The sequence below is a fragment of the Coregonus lavaretus genome, assembly GCF_964263955.1.
Source record: "Coregonus lavaretus genome assembly, chromosome: 3".
Lineage (NCBI taxonomy): Eukaryota > Metazoa > Chordata > Actinopteri > Salmoniformes > Salmonidae > Coregonus > Coregonus lavaretus.
The window spans coordinates 30,767,220-30,790,039 of NC_139990.1; the positions used below are offsets into that span (position 1 = coordinate 30,767,220).

The 22,820-nt window shown below is 41.8% G+C and overlaps 1 protein-coding gene across 3 annotated transcripts; it reads left to right on the top strand.

Moving 5' to 3' along the window:
• The first annotated feature begins 43 nt into the window (after positions 1–43).
• On the top strand, positions 44–14,860 carry LOC311120620 (palmitoyltransferase ZDHHC3-like). Of its 3 annotated transcripts, none has more exons than XM_084157872.1 (7): positions 44–112; positions 7,133–7,467; positions 7,965–8,089; positions 10,891–10,987; positions 11,312–11,393; positions 11,813–11,943; positions 12,272–14,860. In XM_084157872.1, exons 2-7 carry the CDS (start codon positions 7,162–7,164, stop codon positions 12,428–12,430), a joined length of 900 nt encoding a protein of 299 aa, XP_084013998.1. In that variant the 5' UTR covers positions 44–112; positions 7,133–7,161; the 3' UTR covers positions 12,431–14,860. The 3 variants fall into 3 exon arrangements, with proteins under 3 accessions (XP_084013998.1, XP_084013996.1, XP_084013997.1); XM_084157870.1 differs by lacking the exon at positions 44–112 and adding an exon at positions 1,036–1,445; XM_084157871.1 differs by lacking the exon at positions 44–112 and adding an exon at positions 1,393–1,445 and having other exon boundaries at positions 7,130–7,467.
• Positions 14,861–22,820: the final 7,960 nt, after the last annotated feature.

Here is a 22,820-nt window from a genome sequence, read left to right on the forward strand (position 1 = left end):
AAAAAAAATCAGCTTCTTATTGTACCTCAGTGGCAGAAACTATCCAGATTATTGCTGGATCAGTGTACAAATCAACACAGTTCTACCATTCGATTCTAATGCACGGAATATAGTATGTATTTTTGGACTGTTTGAATTTGTACTTTATAGCCTTTGAGATAACATGTCAATGATTTAGCTTATTACGCATTCAAAATCAGACAATTTTAAGATCGATATTTCTTCGATCAATGCTATGTTTTAATTTTGACATATTTTCATGAACAAAATAGCTATAGTTATTACTCAAAAGTAGGCGAAAGATGATATTTGGCAAAAGACTACGTTATAGTGCAGTGGGGGTTTAAATTGAGTTAGATACATAGCGCAAAGGCCGGCAGATAGCGATATTGAGTCGTTTCATCTTACCGTCCAAAGGGAACCCATGCAGCAGGCAACACTTGTATCCCCCGTGGACCGGTTCATAGATAAAACATTCTCCATTCAGGCTGCAAAGGCATCGATTTCCTCAACTCGATTTAATGTCGGGGGAAAAAACAGGGGAAATATGTGTACTTTCTTTATGAAACACCACTTTCCATGACCATGCTAGAGCCGCAAATGCCTATGAAAAGTAGTCCTGGGGTGTAATCATTATGCTGATTCTGTTGCAAAATGTTTACTCCAAACGGAAAACGCAAACGAGAGTTTCAATTGGACAAATTCAGGTAGGTCCCTCCCCGTTACGTTCCGTTTTCTCTGTTTTATGTAAGAACCGGTCCATGAAGGATATAAGTGTTTACACTATATAGCCAGCTGCATGCATTCGCTTTGGACGGTAAACTGAAATGACTCAATACCACCATCTGCCGGCCTTTGGGCCATTAGCTACACTGATATCCTAAATCGGTTTTTAGATGCAGTTCTGTTGGGTTGGGTTGGGGATTGGGTAGGGCGAATCTGTTCCTAGATCTGCTTGCAGAGGCAACAAATATACTAATAACTACGGGGGGCAACGTCAGGTGCTTGGAACGCCAGATAACCTTTGGAGCGAACAGACGTCTTGCGCATGGAAGGCAGGGCACTTCCTGGTTTTTCCTCAGTTAGTTTCTTGCTTGCCAGAGTGCTTTCTATATTAAGTAATGAGGGAAATTGGCATCCACCCACCTAACTAATAGGTCTGCACGTATGTACATTTCCATATGAGACACAGGAAACATCGAAACCAAGTGGTTTTGTAGTTTAACGATGGACTCGGTAATTCAAGCGTGAATAGTGAGACACAACAAGGGGTACTGCTAACTACCTCCACGCTAGCAAGGATAACTAGCTAGTTAACGTAAGCTAGCTAATTATGTACAACCAGCTACGATTTACTGTTGTCAATAGCTAACGTTTGCGTGACAGACAATCAAACCGAGTAACGTTACTCTTCTCTGAAAACTATTCCCTCAACCAGGAAAGAGGTGAGTTGAAATCATCGTGGTTGTTTCTACCGTTGCCTAGCTAACTAACCAAGTACGTAAAGCCATCAAATCTATGAAATCATGCTAATCATTGGAGCTACCAAGCTTGCTCGCATTATATTCTCTGACAGCAGAATCTAGATTTTTTTAATTAGCTAATGAACCATGTTACTGGGCTATTATTCTAACTCAATAACAGTGATTGTGACTTAACATAGAAGCAGGTCAACTTATCAAAAGACCGGTTTTATTCAACTTTAGTCATCTTACTATTACAATCAGTGGAAGGTGTTTGTTAGGAAATTTCAAAATATATACATAAGGTTAGAGTACTATCAATACCAGATCAATATCGCCATCTGCCGGCCCTTTGGCTAGTGTAACAGTATCTTTTCAGCTGCTGAAAAGTAGCTACTGATAATCTTTAGTGGTTCTAGTGAGCTATGGTACTTTTCTGCTGTGGGAATTCCATACTGAATCCTTTATGCTTAGTCAAAATACAACATTTAACAAATTAAACTGACTAAGGACAAGACTGATCATTGTGATCAACTGAGCAAAAGCTTACCACATTAAATCTAGACTAGTAGACAAGACCATGAGTATGTTTATGTCACAGTCAGGGACTGCCAGTAGAGGTTATAAACGGAAGTCACATCAGCCTGTTAACTGCTATTTCATCCTATTGAGACAAATCTCTCCTCCACTCTTATCCTCCACTCCCATCCTCCTGTGCTCTCTTCCTTGGTGTCTGCCATCATTCCTCAGTTGTATTAATTACTGTTGGAGGCATCCAAGCAGCAGGGCGTCCTGCATCCCTATAAATAATTTGTTAAAAGGATGCCTCATTCAGCGGTATAGCACTCATACAGTATAGTGCTCACACTCCAGTCTTCTGTAATGGTTCATTGGTCCATTGAAGTCATTACCGTCATATCTGTTAGACATGATATTTCGTTATGTTTATTAATGGTGGAGTCTGTTGAATTCTGAAACTTAGGCTAAATGTGTGACTCTTGTCAACTATTGCTGTCTTGAACGGCAGAATAGAATGGCAGTTTTGTAAAAGGAGTTTCTGCTATAAGACAAAGACGATACTAATGTCAATCAGTTCATTCAGGATAACAGCAGCATGTAATTCAGTGAAGGGCTAGTTTATACACTGCCCCTTCTAGTCAACCACAAAAGAGCATTCATTTAGCAGATAATAGCTAATCGATGCTTGCTTCGAAGTGTTTTTCTTGACAGTGCTTTGGCTTATGTTTACAAATGCAATAGAAGTTATAGTGAATTCATTATGTAGCATCATCCTTGGTAACAGATTGTGTCACTGGATTTATGCAGCAGTAATAGATGTTATAGAACAATGTTTCTGTGAAGTTCCTGACTTATTGGGTTTCTATGTTGTAGTACAAGATATACTGTTAGCTTTGTTCACTCTATGGGAGTGACACTCCAAGTCATCTCTCAACATTGAGTCACTTATGGGTAGTTCCACCTAAAAAAGCACAAGAAAGAGGATTTCGACACCCACCGGGTGATTCTCAGAAACCAGTTTTAACCATGGCAGTAGCAAATTGAGTTAGAAAACCATTATGTATCTGCAACAATCAACTATCATTCTGAATACTAAGATGCCTAGTTTATGGCATAGTGTCTCATTTTAAATACATTTTAAAGACTTTGGAGAAATTACTTTTTCTAAATAAAATAGTCATTTTTTAATGCTTAAATCCACTTTTCATTTTTGAAAATACATGCACATAATTACAGTACTTATACCTATGCTAAAATAAGGGGTATTTTAGTCAATTGCATTAAGATCAGATTTTGTTTTGTTTTATGCAAATCGTTTGGGATTAACAAGTGACACAGTTTGATAATGTGTTGAGTTACTAAATCTCAAATAAAGCTCAGTACAGTTTTTCAATGGCAAACTATGAAACACTCATTACCGACACATGCATTCTCATCTCTGAAACCTGCTTATCATTACCGTAATGCACCAACATTTAGGAAATATATTTAGGAAATAGTCATATCCCCCTGTTCAGAGTAATTAGTCATAAACGCGATCGATAAAAGACAGTACTGCGCAGCCGTCTTCATCGACCTGGCCAAGGCTTTCGACTCTGTCAACCACCGCATTCTTATTGGCAGACTAAATAGCCTTGGTTTCTCTAATGACTGCCTCGCCTGGTTCACCAACTACTTCTCAGATAGAGTTCAATGTGTCAAATCGGAGGGCCTGTTGTCTGGAACTCTGGCCGTCTCTATGGGAGTGCCACAGGGTTCAATTCTCGGGCCGACTCTATTCTCTGTGTATATCAATGATGTCGCTCTTGTTGCTGGTGACGCTTGGATCCACCTCTATGCGGACGACACCATTTTGTATACATCTGGCCCTTCATTGGAAACTGTTAACAAACCTCCAAATGAGCTTCAATGCCATACAACACTCCTTCCGTAGCCTCCAACTGCTCTTAAACACTAGTAAAACTAAATGCATGCTCTTCAACCGAACGCTGCTTGCACCCGCCCACCCGACTAGAATCACTACTCTTGGCGGGTCTGACCTAGAGTATGTGGACAACTACAAATACCTAGGTGTCTGGTTAGACTGTAAACTCTCCTTCCAGACTCATATTAAGCATCTCCAATCAAAAGTTAGATCTAGAATCGGCTTCCTATTTCGCAACAAAGTCTCCTTCACTCATGCTGCCAAACATGCTCTCGTAAAACTGACTATCCTACCGATCCTTGACTTCGGCGATGTCATTTACAAAATAGCCTCCAACACCCTACTCAGCAAATTGGATGTAGTCTATCACAGGGCCATCCGTTTTGTCACCAAAGCCCCATATACTACCCACCATTGTGACCTGTACGCTCTTGTTGGCTGGCCCTCACTACATATTCGTCGCCAAACCCACTGGCTCCAGGTCATCTATAAATCACTGCTAGGCAAATCCCTGTCTTATCTTAGCTCACTGGTCACCATAGCAACACCCACCCGTAGTCTGCGCTCCAGCAGGTATATCTCACTGGTCATCCCCAAAGCCAACACCTCCTTTGGCTGCCATTCCTTCCAGTTCTCTGCTGCCAATGACTGGAACGAACTGCAAAAATCTCTGAAGCTGGAGACTCTTATCTCCATCACTAACTTTAAGCGTCAGTTGTCAGAGCAGCTTACCGATCACTGCACCTGTACACAGCCTTTCTGAAATTAGCCCACCCAACTACCTCATCCCCATATTGTTATTTATTTTGCTAATTTGCACCCCAGTATCTCTATTTGCACATCATCTTTTGCACATCTATCATTCCAGTATTATACGAAATTGTTACTATTTTGCAATATGGCCTATTTATTACCTTACCTCCATAACTTACTACATTTGAACACACTGTATATATATTTTCTGTTGTATTTTTGACTTTATGTTTTGTTTACCCCATATGTAACTCTGTGTTGTTGTTTTTATCGCACTGCTTTGCTTTATCTTGGCCAGGTCGCAGTTGTAAATGAGAACTTGTTCTCAACTGGCTTACCTGGTTAAATAAAGGTTAAATAATGTCCCATCCTACGTCCTGATATTACCTGGTTCTGACCACTAGATGGTGCTGTTCCAGGTGATTTTATTTTTAAGAAAAAAGTAATCTAACAGCAAATTCACTGAGAATACATTAAATAGGATGAAGAAAACAATACTTAAAGCCACAGCCCATACTACTTGTCAGACATGGAGAACTGATACTGTATACTCGTTGGGGTGGGATGTGGGGGGTGGCTTTTGACTATTTCTTTGGATTCCTCATGTCTTACTCATTGTTAGAAAAAAGATTGGTCTAAATCGGATGTTAGGTACTATATTTATTGAATATTATATGAATTCTATAAGTTAAAATGGCCAATTTGGGGGCAATCAATCTGCGTAATTTCTCAGATCAAATTATATTTCAGCAAAATAATGTTGTAGGAATGCTAATCTTATCTGTTTCTAACTACATAAATGATTTCAGAACAATCTGAGATGGTGGGAGTCATGGCTTGCTGAAATGACATGGAACGACCCCTACAAGATATTAGCATTCCACTTCCTTTGTCTAAAGCGAGTTTTACCAGAAATGACTCAAACTGAATAATTCATTTAATGGATAACAGCAAAGGCCTTTCAATTGTTGGCTGTTTGACAAAACAAATTATATGCATCATGATTTTATGATTAACTAGGCTAACACAAAAATTCCACACCTGTGCTTATCGAATCCATAGAGGGATCCTTGCTTTCTGGCTATTAGTTACGCCCAATTTGCAGGATAGGAGTGTTGTAGTTGTGTGTGTGTGTGTGTGTGTGTGTGTGTGTGTCTGTGAGAGAGAGTGACACACTGACCCAGTGAATTAGCTAGATGCCCTTACTGCTATGCTAACACATCCAGGCCAGGCTATCAACAGCAGATGGTAATGTCTGGGCTGAGTGGGGAAAGTGATAGCCATGACCAGACTGGACATCACACCCACTAACACAGCAGGAGGGCTCTAAGCCTGTTGTGTGTAGGCACACTGTCCACAGTCTGTCGCTAGGCACTAACCAGGCTACAATACTGTAGTGTATGTGGGAGACAACCAGAGGATGGGGAGGCACTATGTAGTCTAGTGCATTTATGTGTGTAGTAATGTGTTTATCTCAGGTTGATTGTCACTGAGGCTACTTACTCACTAGCCTATATCAGTGCTGCTGTTAGGGATGCTTGAATAGTGTGCTTTTACAAACATGACATAAAAACTGTTTTGGCAGGAATGTCAGTTGGACCAGGGTTCCCCTCAAAGCCGACAGACTAAAGCTCCAAACTAGTATGGCTAATCATAAAAGTGAGATTACACGGAGATGCCCATTGAATTGGCCACATCGATGGATGTAATTCTGACCTCTTATAGGCCAGGCTTTTTTCCTAGCCACTGTGCTTCTACATCTGCATTGCTTGCTTTTTGGGGTTTTATGTTGGGTATCTGTATAAGCACTTTGTAACAACTGCTTTTGTAAAAAGGGCTTTGTAAAATACATTTGATTTGATAAATACATTTGAAAAGGCAGTGTGTTTATTTTAGGAATACTCAGCTTTTGTGAACTTGCAATGTTTTTTCTTCATATTTTTGGACATGTAGGCTACATGGCCATTTTTAGTACCCTAACATTCTGGTTCTACTAAACGTGGGCCAAAACTGACCGCAGAGACATTTTGACCAGAGTAATTGAATTGACTTGCTTTAGAATACTTAAACAGACTAACTTCATAAACTCTCACCTGCCGTCTCCTCTCTCACTCCCTTTGTCAATGTTGCTACGTCGCCACAGTTCAGATACGTTTAGATTATACAACACACAGGTCTCTAGCCTTTTCGGTCAAACATTTGTTTTCAGTCTACAACGCCACGTTCCAACAAATAACAGAAAAGAGACCACATTCCAACAATACTGTCTGTATAGACAATGAAACATTGACACTTCACTTCCTTATCACTTCTGTATACACCTGTAGTTTCTCACTTCCCCCTCTATATATTTACACTAGAACAACAGCGCATTCCAACAACACAATGCATTGCAACATTGGCACATCACTTCATTGACACACCTACATCTGTAGCCTATACCTAACCATCCAAACCCCTTATCTCCCAGCAGCATGCGGCGAGAGCTGCATCCATTCTAGAATGAAGAAGAGCCCGGCGCACCGTTGCAGGGACATCGAGAGGCAAGCCGGTTACCTGCAGCCCGAGCACTGCGCCCCTCCCCCGACCTGCCCCCGCTCCGACGCCATTTGGTTCATCCGCGACTGCTGTGGCATCGTGTGTGGCGTCATCACCTGGTTCCTGGTGTTCTACGCTGAGTTCGTGGTGCTCTTCGTCATGCTGCTGCCCGCCAAGAACCTGCTCTATAGTCTAATCAACGGGGCACTGTTCAGTACCCTTGCCTTCCTCGCCCTGGCTTCGCACGCCCGGGCCATGTGCACAGACCCGGTTAGTCTGGCTGGCTGGCTCTGTCTGTCTGTGTCAGTGATTCTGTTGCTTTGTTCCAATTATCTCTCCTACTATCCCCCCCCCCCCCCCCCCCCGAGAGTCCACTCACTGACTCACTGGCTGCGTCCCAATAATATCTCCTTTCTCCTGAAGAGTGCACTTGTTCACTTCCCTTCACTGATTTGAAAGGAAATGACTGGAATAAAAAAGATGGTGGATATTCCCACTAGCCCATGCCTCCACCAATCCAATGCTTTTAGGTTTGTGGGCAGTAGTGAACGAGTGCACTCTTCAGGAGAAAGGAGATATTATTGGGACGCACCCCGTGAGTGGACTCTCGGGCTAAACTGTCAAATGCAGTGCTTTCAGTCTTGAAATAAGTTGTCTTCACTAGAAAACCTGCTTGTAGAGAACTCCTTCAAAACTGTGTGTATTGTTTTCAGATAGGTGTCAGATATGAATGAATGCCCCTGTCCTAACCCATGCCTCTCTCCCAGGGTGCGGTGCCTAAAGGGAACGCGACCAAGGAGTTTATCGAGAGCCTGCAGCTCAAGCCCGGTCAGGTGGTCTACAAATGTCCCAAGTGCTGCAGTATAAAGCCTGACAGAGCTCACCACTGCAGGTACAGTACAGGACTGCTTCAGTCTAGTCTAGAAAGCCCTGGAATGGCTATCCCATTCCACTTATTTTCCAATGTTCTCTCCTGCCAATGTTGTTTAGCCTCAGCCCTGCTGCATTACTAATACCCACTGGTACTTACTAGATGGCTAAGGAGTTCCCCGGACTTTGAAGTGCTTAACCTAGTTTCAAGGGGACGAACATGGCTTAAACAAAGGGGACTAGTTGAAGTAGGAATTAGGAAAAAGTTGATAGCAACACAAAATAATGTGAATTGATGTGACATACAGTATGGTGTCATGATATTTATACTATCACACTTCTTACACCTTCAGAGAATACCATGGTATCAGAGCACCTCTATTAAAGCATATTGCAGCTCCATATGGCAGATGATTGATGATGATGATGTGTCGGGGCCAGTGGCGGCTCCTGAAAAAATTCTCAGGAGGGGCAATTTTTCTGATGATTTAGGTGACCTACACACATTTTTAAAAAGATATGTCCAGCAACAACATGAAGACAGGGGCAGCATATAAGTCAATACCAGAAGCATTTATTGACTGATCTCAAAAGTGTTGGCTTACAAAAGCAAAATAAGTTATCACAGTAAAAATAATCAAGGGTGTTCTTTCACATTCCTCAACACTGCATAAACAATATGTATGGCTTTGTAAAAATGAACAACCATATTCTGGCCAATTGTATAGATTTGTAAATATGAACAACCATATTCTGGCCAATTGTATAGATTTGTAAAAATGAACATGAACAGATTTTTTATTTTTTTGAATGGCAGTACCTTTCAAACATGTCTGCTTGCAGTAAGGTAGCACTCACAAGGTGGCCAGAGAAAGAGAACCTTTCTTTGGTGTGATCCAGGATGGTGTTGCAGACCTCTTCAGACAGCCTCTGCTTCTCCTCTTCTCTCAAAGCTGTTCTGGGTCTTTTGGCTCCTGTTGCTTCTTGCAGCTGCTGTTGAGAGGAGTCCCTGAAGGCAAACAGACCAATGTGTTTGTTGGCTTTGTACAGTATTGTTGTCTATGTGATGCACAGGTATATGCAATGTATCCATGTATAGTACAAATACTTCAGTTCCACTTAAAATGGGCAGGGATGCATAAAGTCTTTAGTGTTTAAGTTAGCCTTTGTGTCTCACATAGCCTGGATGTTCAGCACAGTATACAGTGGTGCTCATAAGCTTATGATCCCATGCTAAAGTTGACTAAAAAGAGGAATAAAAAAGAAAAGAAAATTGGTGTCCTTAAAGGTTGGATTTTCCAACTTTTTTAATTAAGTCATTAAGATCAATTTCCAAAAGATGATTTTTTTATTTTTTTATTCCTCTTTTTAGTCAGCTTTAGAATGTGTTCATACACTTATGAGCACCACTGTACAGTACACATAGTATATAAAATAAGATAGATTACACCACTGGCCATATATAATGACAATAATGTAATTTCAAACACAAATGCAGTCTCCTTTCATGCATACATTTTCAAATAAAGCTCTGCTTTGAGAAAGATCGAATGATATTGTTTAATCTTTATCTTACCTTATGGCCTGCACACTGCTTGCGAAGCTGTCGAGGGCACGTTTGATAAAGACAGCATCGATGTCCTTATTCTGTAGCTTCTGGTACGGTGGGCTGGTCAAATGAACCCAATGAACCCGTCCGGATGGCTTCAAAACATTCTATGAGGTCGTCTCGATTCTCGTAGACAGTGTTCACGACTCTGCTGTTGCTAACCTCATCGTTGTGGCGGCGGACAGCTAGCCTGTATCCCTCATCCAGTTGAGTGGCAATATTCACTCTCACCAAAGCAGACAATCTCAAACAGCTATCAATGTGGGTCTTTGACAGCTCATTTTTCTTAATCTTTTCTGAAAGATGGTGCATGTCGGTTACACCAGTCGCTGTCCAAGCGTTGCTGTCTGCCGTTCATGGTTACGTTACGTTACGTATGACGAAAGCGCGTAAGTGCAAGCCCTCAGACACCCATAGAGAATGTATTGAAAGCTCAGAAATTTGAAAAAACAATATTTTACATTAGAGGCTATGAGAGACTTCTGGGCGATTTTCAACCTGACTGAAATCGCCCCAAAACGGGCGGGGACATTTGAAGCACGACTTTAGCCTGATTGGACATTTAGTGGCTGGCAGATCAGACGTGAACACTGAACTACTGTTGCCATGATATAATTGATTAGAAAAAAAATCCCTTCCTTTTCCCGTTTGGCAGTGCGTCGCCCATATCGCCCTATTGAACACACCGCCCATGGTCGGGGCCTAGTTGAGTTGTCAGTCTGCTACCCTCTCCCTCAGATAATATATCTCCGCCGTGACTCCCCTGTGTGATGGAGAGTACAGTCCAGCTCAGCAGGTTATTCCCATCTCTCACCTCCATCAATGTCAACATGGTGTTTGTCCCAAATGTAACCCTATTCCCTATATAGTGCACCTGTTTTGACTCTGGTCAAAATGTATAAGTCGCTCTGGATAATAGCGTCTGCTAAATGACGTAAATGTAGAGTGCCATTTGGGGCGCAGCCAGTGTGCACCATGCAGCTAAAGGTGGCTAGAAGGAGTGGAGTCTCTCTCCACTCACTCTGCTGTGTTGTTGTGCGTGTTTGAATTCATTGATAATTAACTATGCATTGTGGCTGGTCTTCATGCGTCCAGAAGGAGCAGCTTGTGTAGGTCACGGTTTGGCTCATATTTCCAGGCCTCTTTTGTATGTGGCTGTACCCTGCTTTCATGTAATGTCCTCGTATGTGTGTGTGTGCGTATGCCCCTCGCAGTGTGTGTAAACGCTGTATCAAGAAGATGGACCACCATTGCCCATGGGTAAACAACTGCGTAGGAGAGAAGAACCAGAAATTCTTTGTGCTTTTCACAGTGAGTGTTTTAGCCTCGAGCTACTCAGCTATTACTCAAAAATACATTCTCTACAAGCCATTATTGACTCACTCACATGAGATGTTGCTACTTGTCTCAGTAATCATACCTTACAGTTAATGCTGACTAATTGAAATATCCATATCCTCCTACAAACCTGCAAACTCTCGCCCACATTCACCAATACATCACATTATTCCATTATGTACAAAATCTTGATAAAATAATAAATAATACATTTTCAAAATAAGAGGACTGCATGGTTAACTAATGTAATGTTACTACTGTGTTACCTGATGAGATGTAATATTTGTCTCCCTTCAGATGTACATTGCTCTGATATCCCTCCATGCCCTGGTCATGGTGGCCTTCCATTTTATCTTCTGCTTAGAGTCAGACTGGACGAGTGAGTACCATGCTGTTCGGCTATGTGTTAGCATGCTATGTCAAATTCACCATACTGTTTTTAACTTTGCGTGGTTAGTCTGCAACAGAGAAACACATTTGAATGGATTTGGTGTTGTGGTTTCCATTTGTAATTATTTATTTCCACTACCTCATAAGTGTCATGTTGTCTTCCTTTCCAGGACCCTAATTGTTCTCCTTTCACATCCTTTGATTGACTCTCTCTTTGTTAAAGCATGATTTAATTGGTCAATGACACATACAGGATAGAAGCTTTTGTTTCTCATTTCCTGCCCCCTAAGAGGGAATCCAGCACACCTGTCCTCAGCTTCTAGAGTCTAGACCATCAGTGCCCTCCAGTTGAAACCTCTCTCTCCCTTCCCTCCCTTCTCCTCTCCTCCCTCACTCGGCCCTCCCCAGAGTGCAGTACATTCTCTCCTCCTGCGACCGTCATCTTCCTCATCCTTCTCTGCTTTGAGGGACTCCTCTTCCTCCTTTTCACCTCAGTGATGTTTGGGACCCAGGTCCATTCCATATGTACTGATGAGACGGTAAGTGAACTGAACACGCCACTAGCATCCCTTTGTTCGCATTCACTCCCTCACTCCAATGCTCCTCTCTTCCTTCTTAACCATCGCTGCTTTTGCAGGTTTGGGGTCGATTCCATTTTAAATTTAGGAAGTCAACTGGAATTTCAGTTTACTTCCTGAATTGAAATGGTATTGACCCCAACCATGCTGCTTAGTTATTAGATTCGGATTGCCCATAGCTTTATTCAGGTTCTTGATGGAACTGTCCCCAAGATAAGTATCCAGGATTATTTTGAGACACATCATTATGTCTCCTGCTGATGTTTTTCCTGTTTGATCTTATCTACAGGGCATAGAGCAGTTGAAAAAGGAGGAGAGAAGATGGGCTAAAAGGACAAAGTGGATGAACATGAGGGTGATATTTGGCCATCCGTTTTCTATAGCCTGGCTAAGTCCCTTTGCAACACCTGACCACGGGAAGGCAGACTATTACCAGTACGTTGTCTGAGAGAGGAAGCCAAGCTCCAGCACCCATGCTACCAGCCTGTCTTTCAGGGTGCGGACTGATGATACGTACAGGCGATAGTGTTCCCACCGCCTGACTTCACTGAGTATAAACTCTTCTGACACTTCTTCTCCTTTTCTGTTTTTGATCATTTTTAAATTTCAGGGTCTTCTTCTTTGTGAAAAAAATCTTTATCTGCCTGTTTTTAATACTTGTCACCTATTTTGGTTTCTTTCTTTGCCTGGTGCTGATTTTGATATCTGTATGAAATATAAGTTATTTTCCATTCTGTTCACAATCACAGCCAAGCTCTGCAAAACCATCAACTGTAAAATGAGTCTCTGCTTTTCTCACGTTTACCATTAAAGAAAGCACCTGCTGATGTAACCTGGCCAGAGCCTGTATCTGACGTGGCTATAAACTGGGCTTTACCTTTGGGATAGAAATGGAGACGCTCTTAAACCCAAAGTACAGTATTTCCTGTATTTGGTCATGTCCTGTTTGAGGACTAGGCATAAACAAAGCAAACGCATGAGCTGAATTCAGATTGGCTTTTCAGTGGCCAAAAACAATCAGTTCCAATAGGCATATTTTGTCTTCCAATGTTGCAGTACCTTAGCCTAAATGGTGTAAGCTATAGCCTTGGTGCCAGTGCCACACTGTTGAAGTACTACCGACCCACAAGGCATTACATTTGCTTTTTAGACCAGCCAAATCTTTTGCTGCATTCTGCAGATTCTTTAAGCTGCTCCCTCTAAGCTGTGCGCGGCCGCGCACCTCCTCCAGGACTGCCGCACAGAAGAAATGGCAGGCCGCGCAGAGACTGGAGAGATTGAACTTCACTGAGTTCGCCCCATTAGTTTGCACTATATAGATCAACGTTTTTTCTGTGATCTAATCAACATTATAAACTGGTTGCTTCGAGCCCTGAATGCTGATTGGCTGACAGCCATGGTATATTAGACCGTATACCACGGGTATGACAAAACATTTATTTTTACTGCTCTAATTACGTTGGTAAGCAGTTAATAATAGCAATAAGGCACCTCGGGGGGTTGTGATATATGGCCAATATATCCAGCCCTTAGCCGTGGTATATTGGCCATATACCACACCCCCTTGGGCCTTATTGCTTAATTATATCAGCCCCTTTTCAATGCAACATACCAAAACAAATCTAACTTTGCAAGATTGAGTCTGTGATTTTTTGTAGGTAGAGCCAGAGCGCATCGGAGTAGAATTATTCTGGGTGCGGGTAGCCCTCGAGCGGTCTTTCAATCACCCGCGAGTGAATGCGCTTTTCAGATCATTGCCGCTCGTGTGATATTCTTTGGATGTTAACGAGTTATTAGCCCAGTTATAGATAAGTATAGGTCAGCAATGGGGAGTTACTGCTTCATACAAGAGCACAAAACCTGTAGGCTACATTTCAAGCTTTGCCTTTTTTATGAAAATGCATTATACAGACTGTCAAATCCATGCTGTATGAGCACAATGGTTATGTATTCATCAAACAAAAAATGTTCTCTTTAAATTGAGAATGCAGAGTGCATTTGCATGGCATTGATGCCATTTGAAATCTGTATGGACCACATTTATTGATTTTTATGATGTATTATGAAGAATAAAATCAACTTTTAATTAGTGTCATGCTGCTTTAGTGACGTCTATTGTGAGTCACCTTTTTCTAAGCAGTTAATAATTTTATGTATAGGTGACTTTAAAGTTTAAGATGCTTCAATCAAATCTACTACTGTCTCTTTCTGATTTGGTGCACCTATTTTATTTTAAACTACCTAAATCTCAATACTGCCATCTCCTGCTTGAACTGATGGAACCTTATAAGCTCTGTAGTGACTCACATATAACTATAAAATACTCTGACTAAAGTTGACTATCATATCAGACTAAATGCTCTCCAACAAGACATTCTTTATGTTATCTTTAAAAGGTGCTTCCTTTTGCAGCTCATTCCAGTTTACCTTTTAACCAAATATCAAGTTCAACTAATTATCAGCTGATCATGTACAATATCAATACGCCTCACAGGCATGTATTAATTATTTGTAGATCTGTGTACTGGAGTGGGAAGTTCCTGAATCTGATTAATGTCTGTCTGTGCCAGAGTCACTTTGAGGAGAGACATCAGAAGTAATGGGGTATGAAGTTCCTTAGAAATAGGCTGGTTCAAGGCTCATGTTACCCCCTTTCATTACATTAATCGTAGACTCAGCTACATGATGTACAGTGCCTTCAGAAAGTATTCACACCTCTTGTCTTTTTCCACATTTTGTTGTGTTACAGCCTGAATTTTAAATTGAGATTTTTTTTGTCACTGGCCTTCACACGATACCCCATAAAATTAAAGTGGAATTATGTTTTTTGAAAATGTTTACAAATGAATTAAAAATAAAAGCTGAAATGTCTTGAGTCAATAAGTATTCAACCCCTTTCTGTTCAGGCAAGCCTAAATACGTTCAGGAGTAAAAGTCTGCTTAAGTCAAATAATAAGTTGCATGTACTAAGTGTCTAACATGATATTTGAATGACTACCTCTTCTCTGTACACCACACATACAATTATCTTTAAGGCCCCTCAGTTGACGAGTGAATTTCAACCACAAAGACCAGGGAGGTTTTCCAATGCCTCGCAAAGAAGGGCACCAATTGGTAGATGGATAAAAATAAAAAAGCAGACATTGAATATCCCTTTGAGCATGGTGAAGATAATAATTACACTTTGGATGGTGTATCAATACAACCAGTCACTACAAAGATACAGTGCAGCCGTCCTTCCTAACTCAGTTGCCGGAGAGGAAGGAAACCGCTCAGGGATTTCACCATGAAGCCAATGGTGACTTTAAAACAGTTACAGAGTTTATTGGCTGTGATAGGAGAAAATTGAGGATGGATCAACAACATTGTAGTTACTCCACAATACTAACCTAAGTGAAAAGAAGGAAGCCTGTACAGAATAAAAATATTCCAATACATGCATCCTGTTTGCAACAAGGCACAAGTAATACAACTGATGTGGCAAAGATATTAACTGTTTGTAATGAATACAAAGTGTTATGTTTGGGGCAAATCCAATACAACACATTACTGAGTACCACTCTCCATATTTTCAAGCGTAGTGGTGGCTGCATCATGTTATGGGCATGCTTGGACAGGTTTATTTTTTCCAGGATAAAACATTTACGTAATGGAGCAAAGCACAGGCAAAATCCTAGAGGGAAACCTGGTTCAGTCTGCTTTCCACCAGACACTGGGAGATGAATTAATTTTCAGCAGGACAATAACCTAAAACACAAAGCCAAATCTACACTGGAGTTGCTTACCAAGAAGACCATGAATGTTCCCGAGTGGCCGAGTTCAAGTTTGGACTTAAATCGGCTTGAAAATCTATGGCAAGACCTGAAAATGGTTGTCTAGTGATGACCAACAACCAATTTGACAGAGCTTGAAGAATTTAAAGAATAATGGGCAAATGTTGCACAATCCAGGTGTGGAAAGCTCTTAGAGATTTACCCAGAAAAACTCACAGCTGTAATCGCCAAAAGTGTTTCTAACATGTATCGACTCTGGGTTGAATACTTATCTACTCAAGATAAACTATACCGTGCATTTGGAAAGTATTCAGACCCTTTTACGTTTTCCACATTTTGTTACGCTACAGCCTTATTCTAAAATGTTCCTCATCAATCTACACACAATACCCCATAATGACAAAGTGAAAACAGGTTTTTAGATTTTTTTGTACCTTATTTACATAAGTATTCAGACCCTTTGCTATGAGACTCAATTGAGCACAGGTGCATCCTGTTTCCATTGATCATCCTTGAGATGTTTCTACAACTTGATTGGAGTTCACCTGTGGTAAATTCAATTGATTGGACATGATTTGGAAAGGCACACACCTGTCTATATAAGGTCCCACAGTTGACAGTGTATGTCAGAGCAAAAACCAAGCCATGAGGTTGAAGGAATTGTCTGTAGAGCTCCGAGACAGGATTGTGTTGAGGCACAGATCTGGGGAAGAGTACCCAAACATTTCTGCAGCATTGAAGGTCCCCAAGAACACAGTGGCCTCCATCATTCTTAAATGGAAGAATTTTGTAACCACCAAGACTCTTCCTAGAGCTGGCCCGCCCTGCCAAACTGAGAAATCGGGGGAGAAGGGCCTTGGTCAGGGAGGTGACCAAGAACCCGATGGTTACTCTGACAGAGTAAATAAATCCAGAAAAACGCATGTCATAAATGTTATAAATTGATTTGCATTTTAATGAGGGAAATAAGTATTTGACCCCCTCTCAATCAGAAAGATTTCTGGCTCCCAGGTGTCTTTTATACAGGTAATGAGCTGAGATTAGGAGCACACTCTTAAAGGGAGTGCTCCTAATCTCAGTTTGTTACCTGTATAAAAGACACCTGTCCACAGAAGCAATCAATCAATCAGATTCCAAACTCTCCACCATGGCCAAGACCAAAGAGCTCTCCAAGGATGTCAGGGACAAGATTGTAGACCTACACAAGGCTGGAATGGGCTACAAGACCATCGCCAAGCAGCTTGGTAAGAAGGTGACAACAGTTGGTGCGATTATTCGCAAATGGAAGAAACACAAAAGACCTGTCAATCTCCCTCGGCCTGGGGCTCCATGCAAGATCTCACCTCGTGGAGTTGCAATGATCATGAGAATGGTGAGGAATCAGCCCAGAACTACACGGGAGGATCTTGTCAATGATCTCAAGGCAGCTGGGACCATAGTCACCAAGAAAACAATTCGTAACACACTACGCCGTGAAGGACTGAAATCCTGCAGCGCCCGCAAGGTCCCCCTGCTCAAGAAAACACATATACAGGCCCGTCTGAAGTTTGCCAATGAACATCTGAATGATTCAGAGGAGAACTGGGTGAAAGTGTTGTGGTCAGATGAGACCAAAATGGAGCTCTTTGGCATCAACTCAACTCGCCGTGTTTGGAGGAGGAGGAATGCTGCCTATGACCCCAAGAACACCATCCCCACCATCAAACATGGAGGTGGAAACATTATGCTTTTGGGGTGTTTTCTGCTAAGGGGACAGGACAACTTCACCGCATCAAAGGGACGATGGACGGGGCCATGTACCGTCAAATCTTGGGTGAGAACCTCCTTCCCTCAGCCAGGGCATTGAAAATGGGTCGTTGATGGGTATTCCAGCATGACAATGACCCAAAACACACGGCCAAGGTAACAAAGGAGTGGCTCAAGAAGAAGCACATTAAGGTCCTGGAGTGGCCTAGCCAGTCTCCAGACCTTAATCCCATAGAACATCTGTGGAGGGAGCTGAAGGTTCGAGTTGCCAAACGTCAGCCTCGTAACCTTAATGACTTGGAGAAGATCTGCAAAGAGGAGTGGGACAAAATCCCTCCTGAGATGTGTGCAAACCTGGTGGCCAACTACAAGAAACATCTGACCTCTGTGATTGCCAACAAGGGTTTTGCCACCAAGTACTAAGTCATGTTTTGCAGAGGGGTCAAATACTTATTTCCCTCATTAAAATGCAAATCAATGTATAACATTTTTGACATGCGTATTTCTGGATTTTTTTGTTGTTATTCTGTCTCTCACTGTTCAAATAAACCTACCATTAAAATTATAGACTGATCATGTCTTTGTCAGTGGGCAAAAATCAGCAGGGGATCAAATACTTTTTTCCCTCACTGTATGTAAATGTGGTATTTTGGTTCTTTATTTTTAATACATTTGCCATGAAAAATAAATACATGTTTTTGCTTTGTCATTACGGGGTATTGTGTGTAGATTGATGTGGGGGGAAAAAACAATGTAATCCATTTTAGCATAAGGCTGTAACATAACAAAATGGAAAGAGTCAAGGGGTCTGAATACATTCCGAATGCATTGTATATACAAATGGTTTTGGTTATTTCAGCCACACCCGTTGCTGACTGGAGTTTTAAATCGAGCACACAGCCATGCAATCTGCATAGACAAACATTGGCAGTAGAATGGCCTTACTGAAGAGCTCAGTGACTTCCAACGTGGCACCGTCATAGGCTGCCACCTTTCCAACAAGTCAGTTCATAAAATTTCTGCCCTGCTAGAGCTGCTCCGGTCAACTGTAATTGCTGTTATTGTGAAGTGGAAACGTCTAGGCGCAAGGCCACACAAGCTCACAGAACGGGACCGCTGAGTGCTCAACCACGTAACGTGTAAAAATTGTCTGTCCTCAGTTGCAACACTCACAACCAAGATCCAAACTACCTCTGGAAGCAATGTCAGCACAAGAACTGTTCGTCTGGAGCTTCATGAAATGGGTTTCCATGGCCGAGCAGCCTCCCACAAGCCTAAAATCACCATGCGCAATGCCAAGCGTCGGCTGGAGTGGTGTAAAACTCGCCACCATTGGACTCTGGAGCAGTGGAAACGCGTTCTCTGGAGTGATGAATCGCGCTTCACCATCTGGCAGTCCAACGGATGAATCTGGGTTTAGCGGATGCCAGGAGAACGTTACCTGCCCGAATGCATAGGGCCGGCCAACTATAAAGTTTGGTGGAGGAGGAATAACGTTTTTTCATGGTTCGGGCTTGGCACCTTAGTTCCAGTGAAGGGAAATCTTAACGCTACAGCATACAATGACATTCTAGACGATTATGTTCTTCCAACTTGTGGCAACAGTTTGGGGAAGGCCCTTTCCTGTTTCAGCATGACAATTCCCCCATGCACAAAGCGAGGTCCATACAGAAATGGTTTGTCGACATCGGTGTGGAGGAACTTGACTGTCCTGAACAGAGCCCTGAACTCAACCCCATCGTACACCTTTGGGATGAATTGGAACGCCGACTGCGAGCCAGGCCTAATCGTCCAACGTCAGTGCCGGACCTCACTAATGCTCTTGTGGCTTAATGGAAGCAAGTCCCCGCAGCAATGTTCCAACAACTAGTGGAAAGCCTTCCCAGAAGAGTGGAGGCTGTTATAGCAGAAAAGGTGGGACCAACTCCATAATACTGCCCATGATTTTGGAATGAGATGTTCGACGAGCAGGTGTCCACATACTTTTGGTCATGTAGTGTATATTAGTGTTTTACTTTTTATTAATTGTTTACAAATGTTTAAATTGTTCTTCCACTTTGACATTACAGAGTATTTTGTGTAGATCATAGAGAAAAAAATGCCAATTAAATCCATTTTAATCCCACTTTGTAACATAACAAAATGTGGCTAGAATCAAGGGGTGTGAATACTTTCTGAAGGCACTGTAGATTCACAAAGTAAACAGCATAATGGGTAAATTTCTGCAACAAGTAAGATCGTTGACATGCGAGGCTAAACTCCAGCGAACCCATGCACATTCACAGATACTGTGTTTGACTGTTTGCGAGAAAGGTCTTGCATCTCACTCATCACAACATCTGTGGTGCTGCTCATGGCAATGTCATTTCGCTCAGTCTACCTTTAATTACTATCAATCAGATCAGAAGCACTAAGGCGCAATCCTACTTATTAACTCAGAAGGGATATGCTGGAAAGTTGTCAGTGGTGGAAAAAGTACCCAATTGTCATACTTGAGTAAAAGTAAAGATACCTTAATATAAAATGACTCAAGTAAAAGTTAAAGTCCCCCAGTAAAATACTACTTGAGTAAAGGCCTAAAAGTGTTTGGTTTTAAATATACTTAAATATCAAAAGTAAATGTAATTGCTAAAATATACTTACGTATCAAAAGTATAAATCGTTACAAATTCCTCATATTAAGCAAACCAGACACCACCATCTTCTTGTTTTTTATTTATTTACGGATTGCAAGGGGCGCACTCCAACACTCAGACGTAATATACAAACGAAGCATGTATGTTTAGTGAGTTGATCAGAGGCAGTAGGGATGACCATGGATGTTCTCTTTATGTTTGTGAATTGGACCATTTTCCTGTCCTGCTAAGCATTCAAAATGTAACGAGTACTTTTGGGTGTCAGGGAAAATGTATGGAGTAAAAGGTGCATTATTCTCTTTAGGAATGTAGTGAAGTAAAAGTTGTCAAAAATATAAATAGTAAGGTAAAGTACAGATACCCAAAATAACTACTTAAGTAGTATATTAAAGTATTTTACTTAAGTATTTTACACCACTGGACAAAGGGACTAGTATTCTTTCATATCTGTCTCTTTATTTACACACTTTTCAAACACACTGCTTTAAAAAAATGTTTCACAATGTGCATCTCTTTCAATGTTTATCCGAATGCAAAAGTTTAAGTTACTTTCATATGGAAATTAATTACAATAAATGTATTGTTTAAAAAAGAAAATGTTTGTCCGTCTGTCAACATTTGTCTTATTAAAGGGATTGTTCACTCAAAAACATATTTTAGTATAGTTCGTTTTTGAGTGAACTATCCCTTTAAGAATATATCCAGGTAGACAATATACTGTACCTGTGGAATAGTTAATGTAGTGGTGCATTCTGAGTTTCAATTTATCGTATGCCTTACTTGTTATGCTAATAGCACACTGGCCTTTGTCTGAAAGGAGGGCCGAACACGCCCCCATTCACATCGACGGGTGGAGTGGGTTGAGAGTTTCAAGTTCCTTGGTGTCCACATCACCAACAAACTATCATGGTCCAAACACACCAAGACAGTCGTGAAGAGGGCACGACAACACCTTTTCCCCCTCAGGAGACTGAAAAGATTTGGCATGGGTCCCCAGATCCTCAGAAAGTTCTACAGCTGCACCATTGAGAGCATCCTGACCGGTTGCATCACCGCCTGGTATGGCAACTGGTATGGCAACTGCTCGGCATCCGACCGGAAGGCGCTACAGAGGGTAGTGTGTACGGCCCAGTACATCACTGGGGCCAAGCTTCCTGCCATCCAGGACCTATATACTAGGCGTTGTCAGAGGAAGGCCAAAAACATTGTTGAAGACTCCAGTCACCCAAGTCATAGGCTGTTCTCTCTGCTACCGCACGGCAAGCGCCAAGTCTAGGTCCAAAAGGCTCCTTAACAGCTTCTACCCCCAAGCCATAAGACAGCTGAACAATTAATCAAATGGCCACCCGGACTATTTACATTGACCCCCCAACCCCCCCCCCCCCCCCACTGCTACTTGCTGTTTATTATCTATTAGGGGTGTAACGATTCGTTTTAACAACGATTCGATTTGTATCACGATTCGTGGTTGTCGATACGATTCAAGGACGATATTGGTTCATTTAGAACGATACGATCCGAAACGATTCAGTGACTTGAAATCGATTCAGTAACCTTTTAGCCAAAAATTCAACCAGTGTGACTGAAATAAATACCTGGATACTGGACAGTGCAGGTGAAGTTTCGTAGATTCCTGTTTCTTGTAAGGACCGCAATGGTGGCTTGATAATTTCTCGCTCGTCGGCTTCTCCTCTGTCATCCGCCATGCTATGCTTTGTTGTCTTGGCGCCTTTGCGCTGCTGCTGGCGCGATGACGTCACGGATAGGCAGACTGAATCGAGTAATGTTTAAAGCCTTTATCATTAAAAGTGCTAAGAAAAATCATCCATATAAAGTCTGACGTGCTTAAATCCAATGGGTTATTTCCTAGTATCGATACAATCGATTTATTACATTTTAAAACGATGTTAGATCGATATATGTTGTCCAAAAGGCCAACTCGCCGAGCACAGATCGATGTAGTTGGATCATAGGAATATAAATCGATACATCGATGTAGTAGATGGATCGTTACACCCCTAGTAAAAACACTCCTGTGCGCAAAACAGGGGCACTGGAAAATACAAGGCACACAGGGAATATTCCCGGCGATACAAAATACATGGAGCTCCACCGAGCTTCTCTCTCCTCCACAATAAACAATCACACACAAAGACAAGGGGGCAGAGGGAACACTTATACAGGTACTAATGAGGGGATATGAACCAGGTGTGTGTAATAAACAAGACAAAACAAATGGAATGATGAGATGAGGAGCGGCAGTGGCTAGAAGGCCGGTGACGACAAACGCCGAAGCCTGCCCGAACAAGGAGAGGGGCAGCCTCGGAGGAAGTCGTGACAGATACTGTATATTTTTGAAAGAATACTATATTTCCCTTGACAGAGTAATGCTGAATGTAAAAAATGGCTCAACTTACCCCACTCTCCCCTACACATGATGTAACATTTGTTTACGATTGACAGATAATGTTTAAATGCAAAACACTTTATTTGTGATGGGGCCCTCAGCTCAGTTTGGGAACCTTAATCCAGGCTGGACAGCAGGAACTCAACCTGTATTTGTAGATTCCCCATCACCTCCCCCGAGAGCCTCTCTGGGCTTTCATAGATTGACTCATTGAGGGTGAAGATGGATTGTAGCCATGCCTTCATCTGGCCCTGTTGACAACAGACACATCATCAA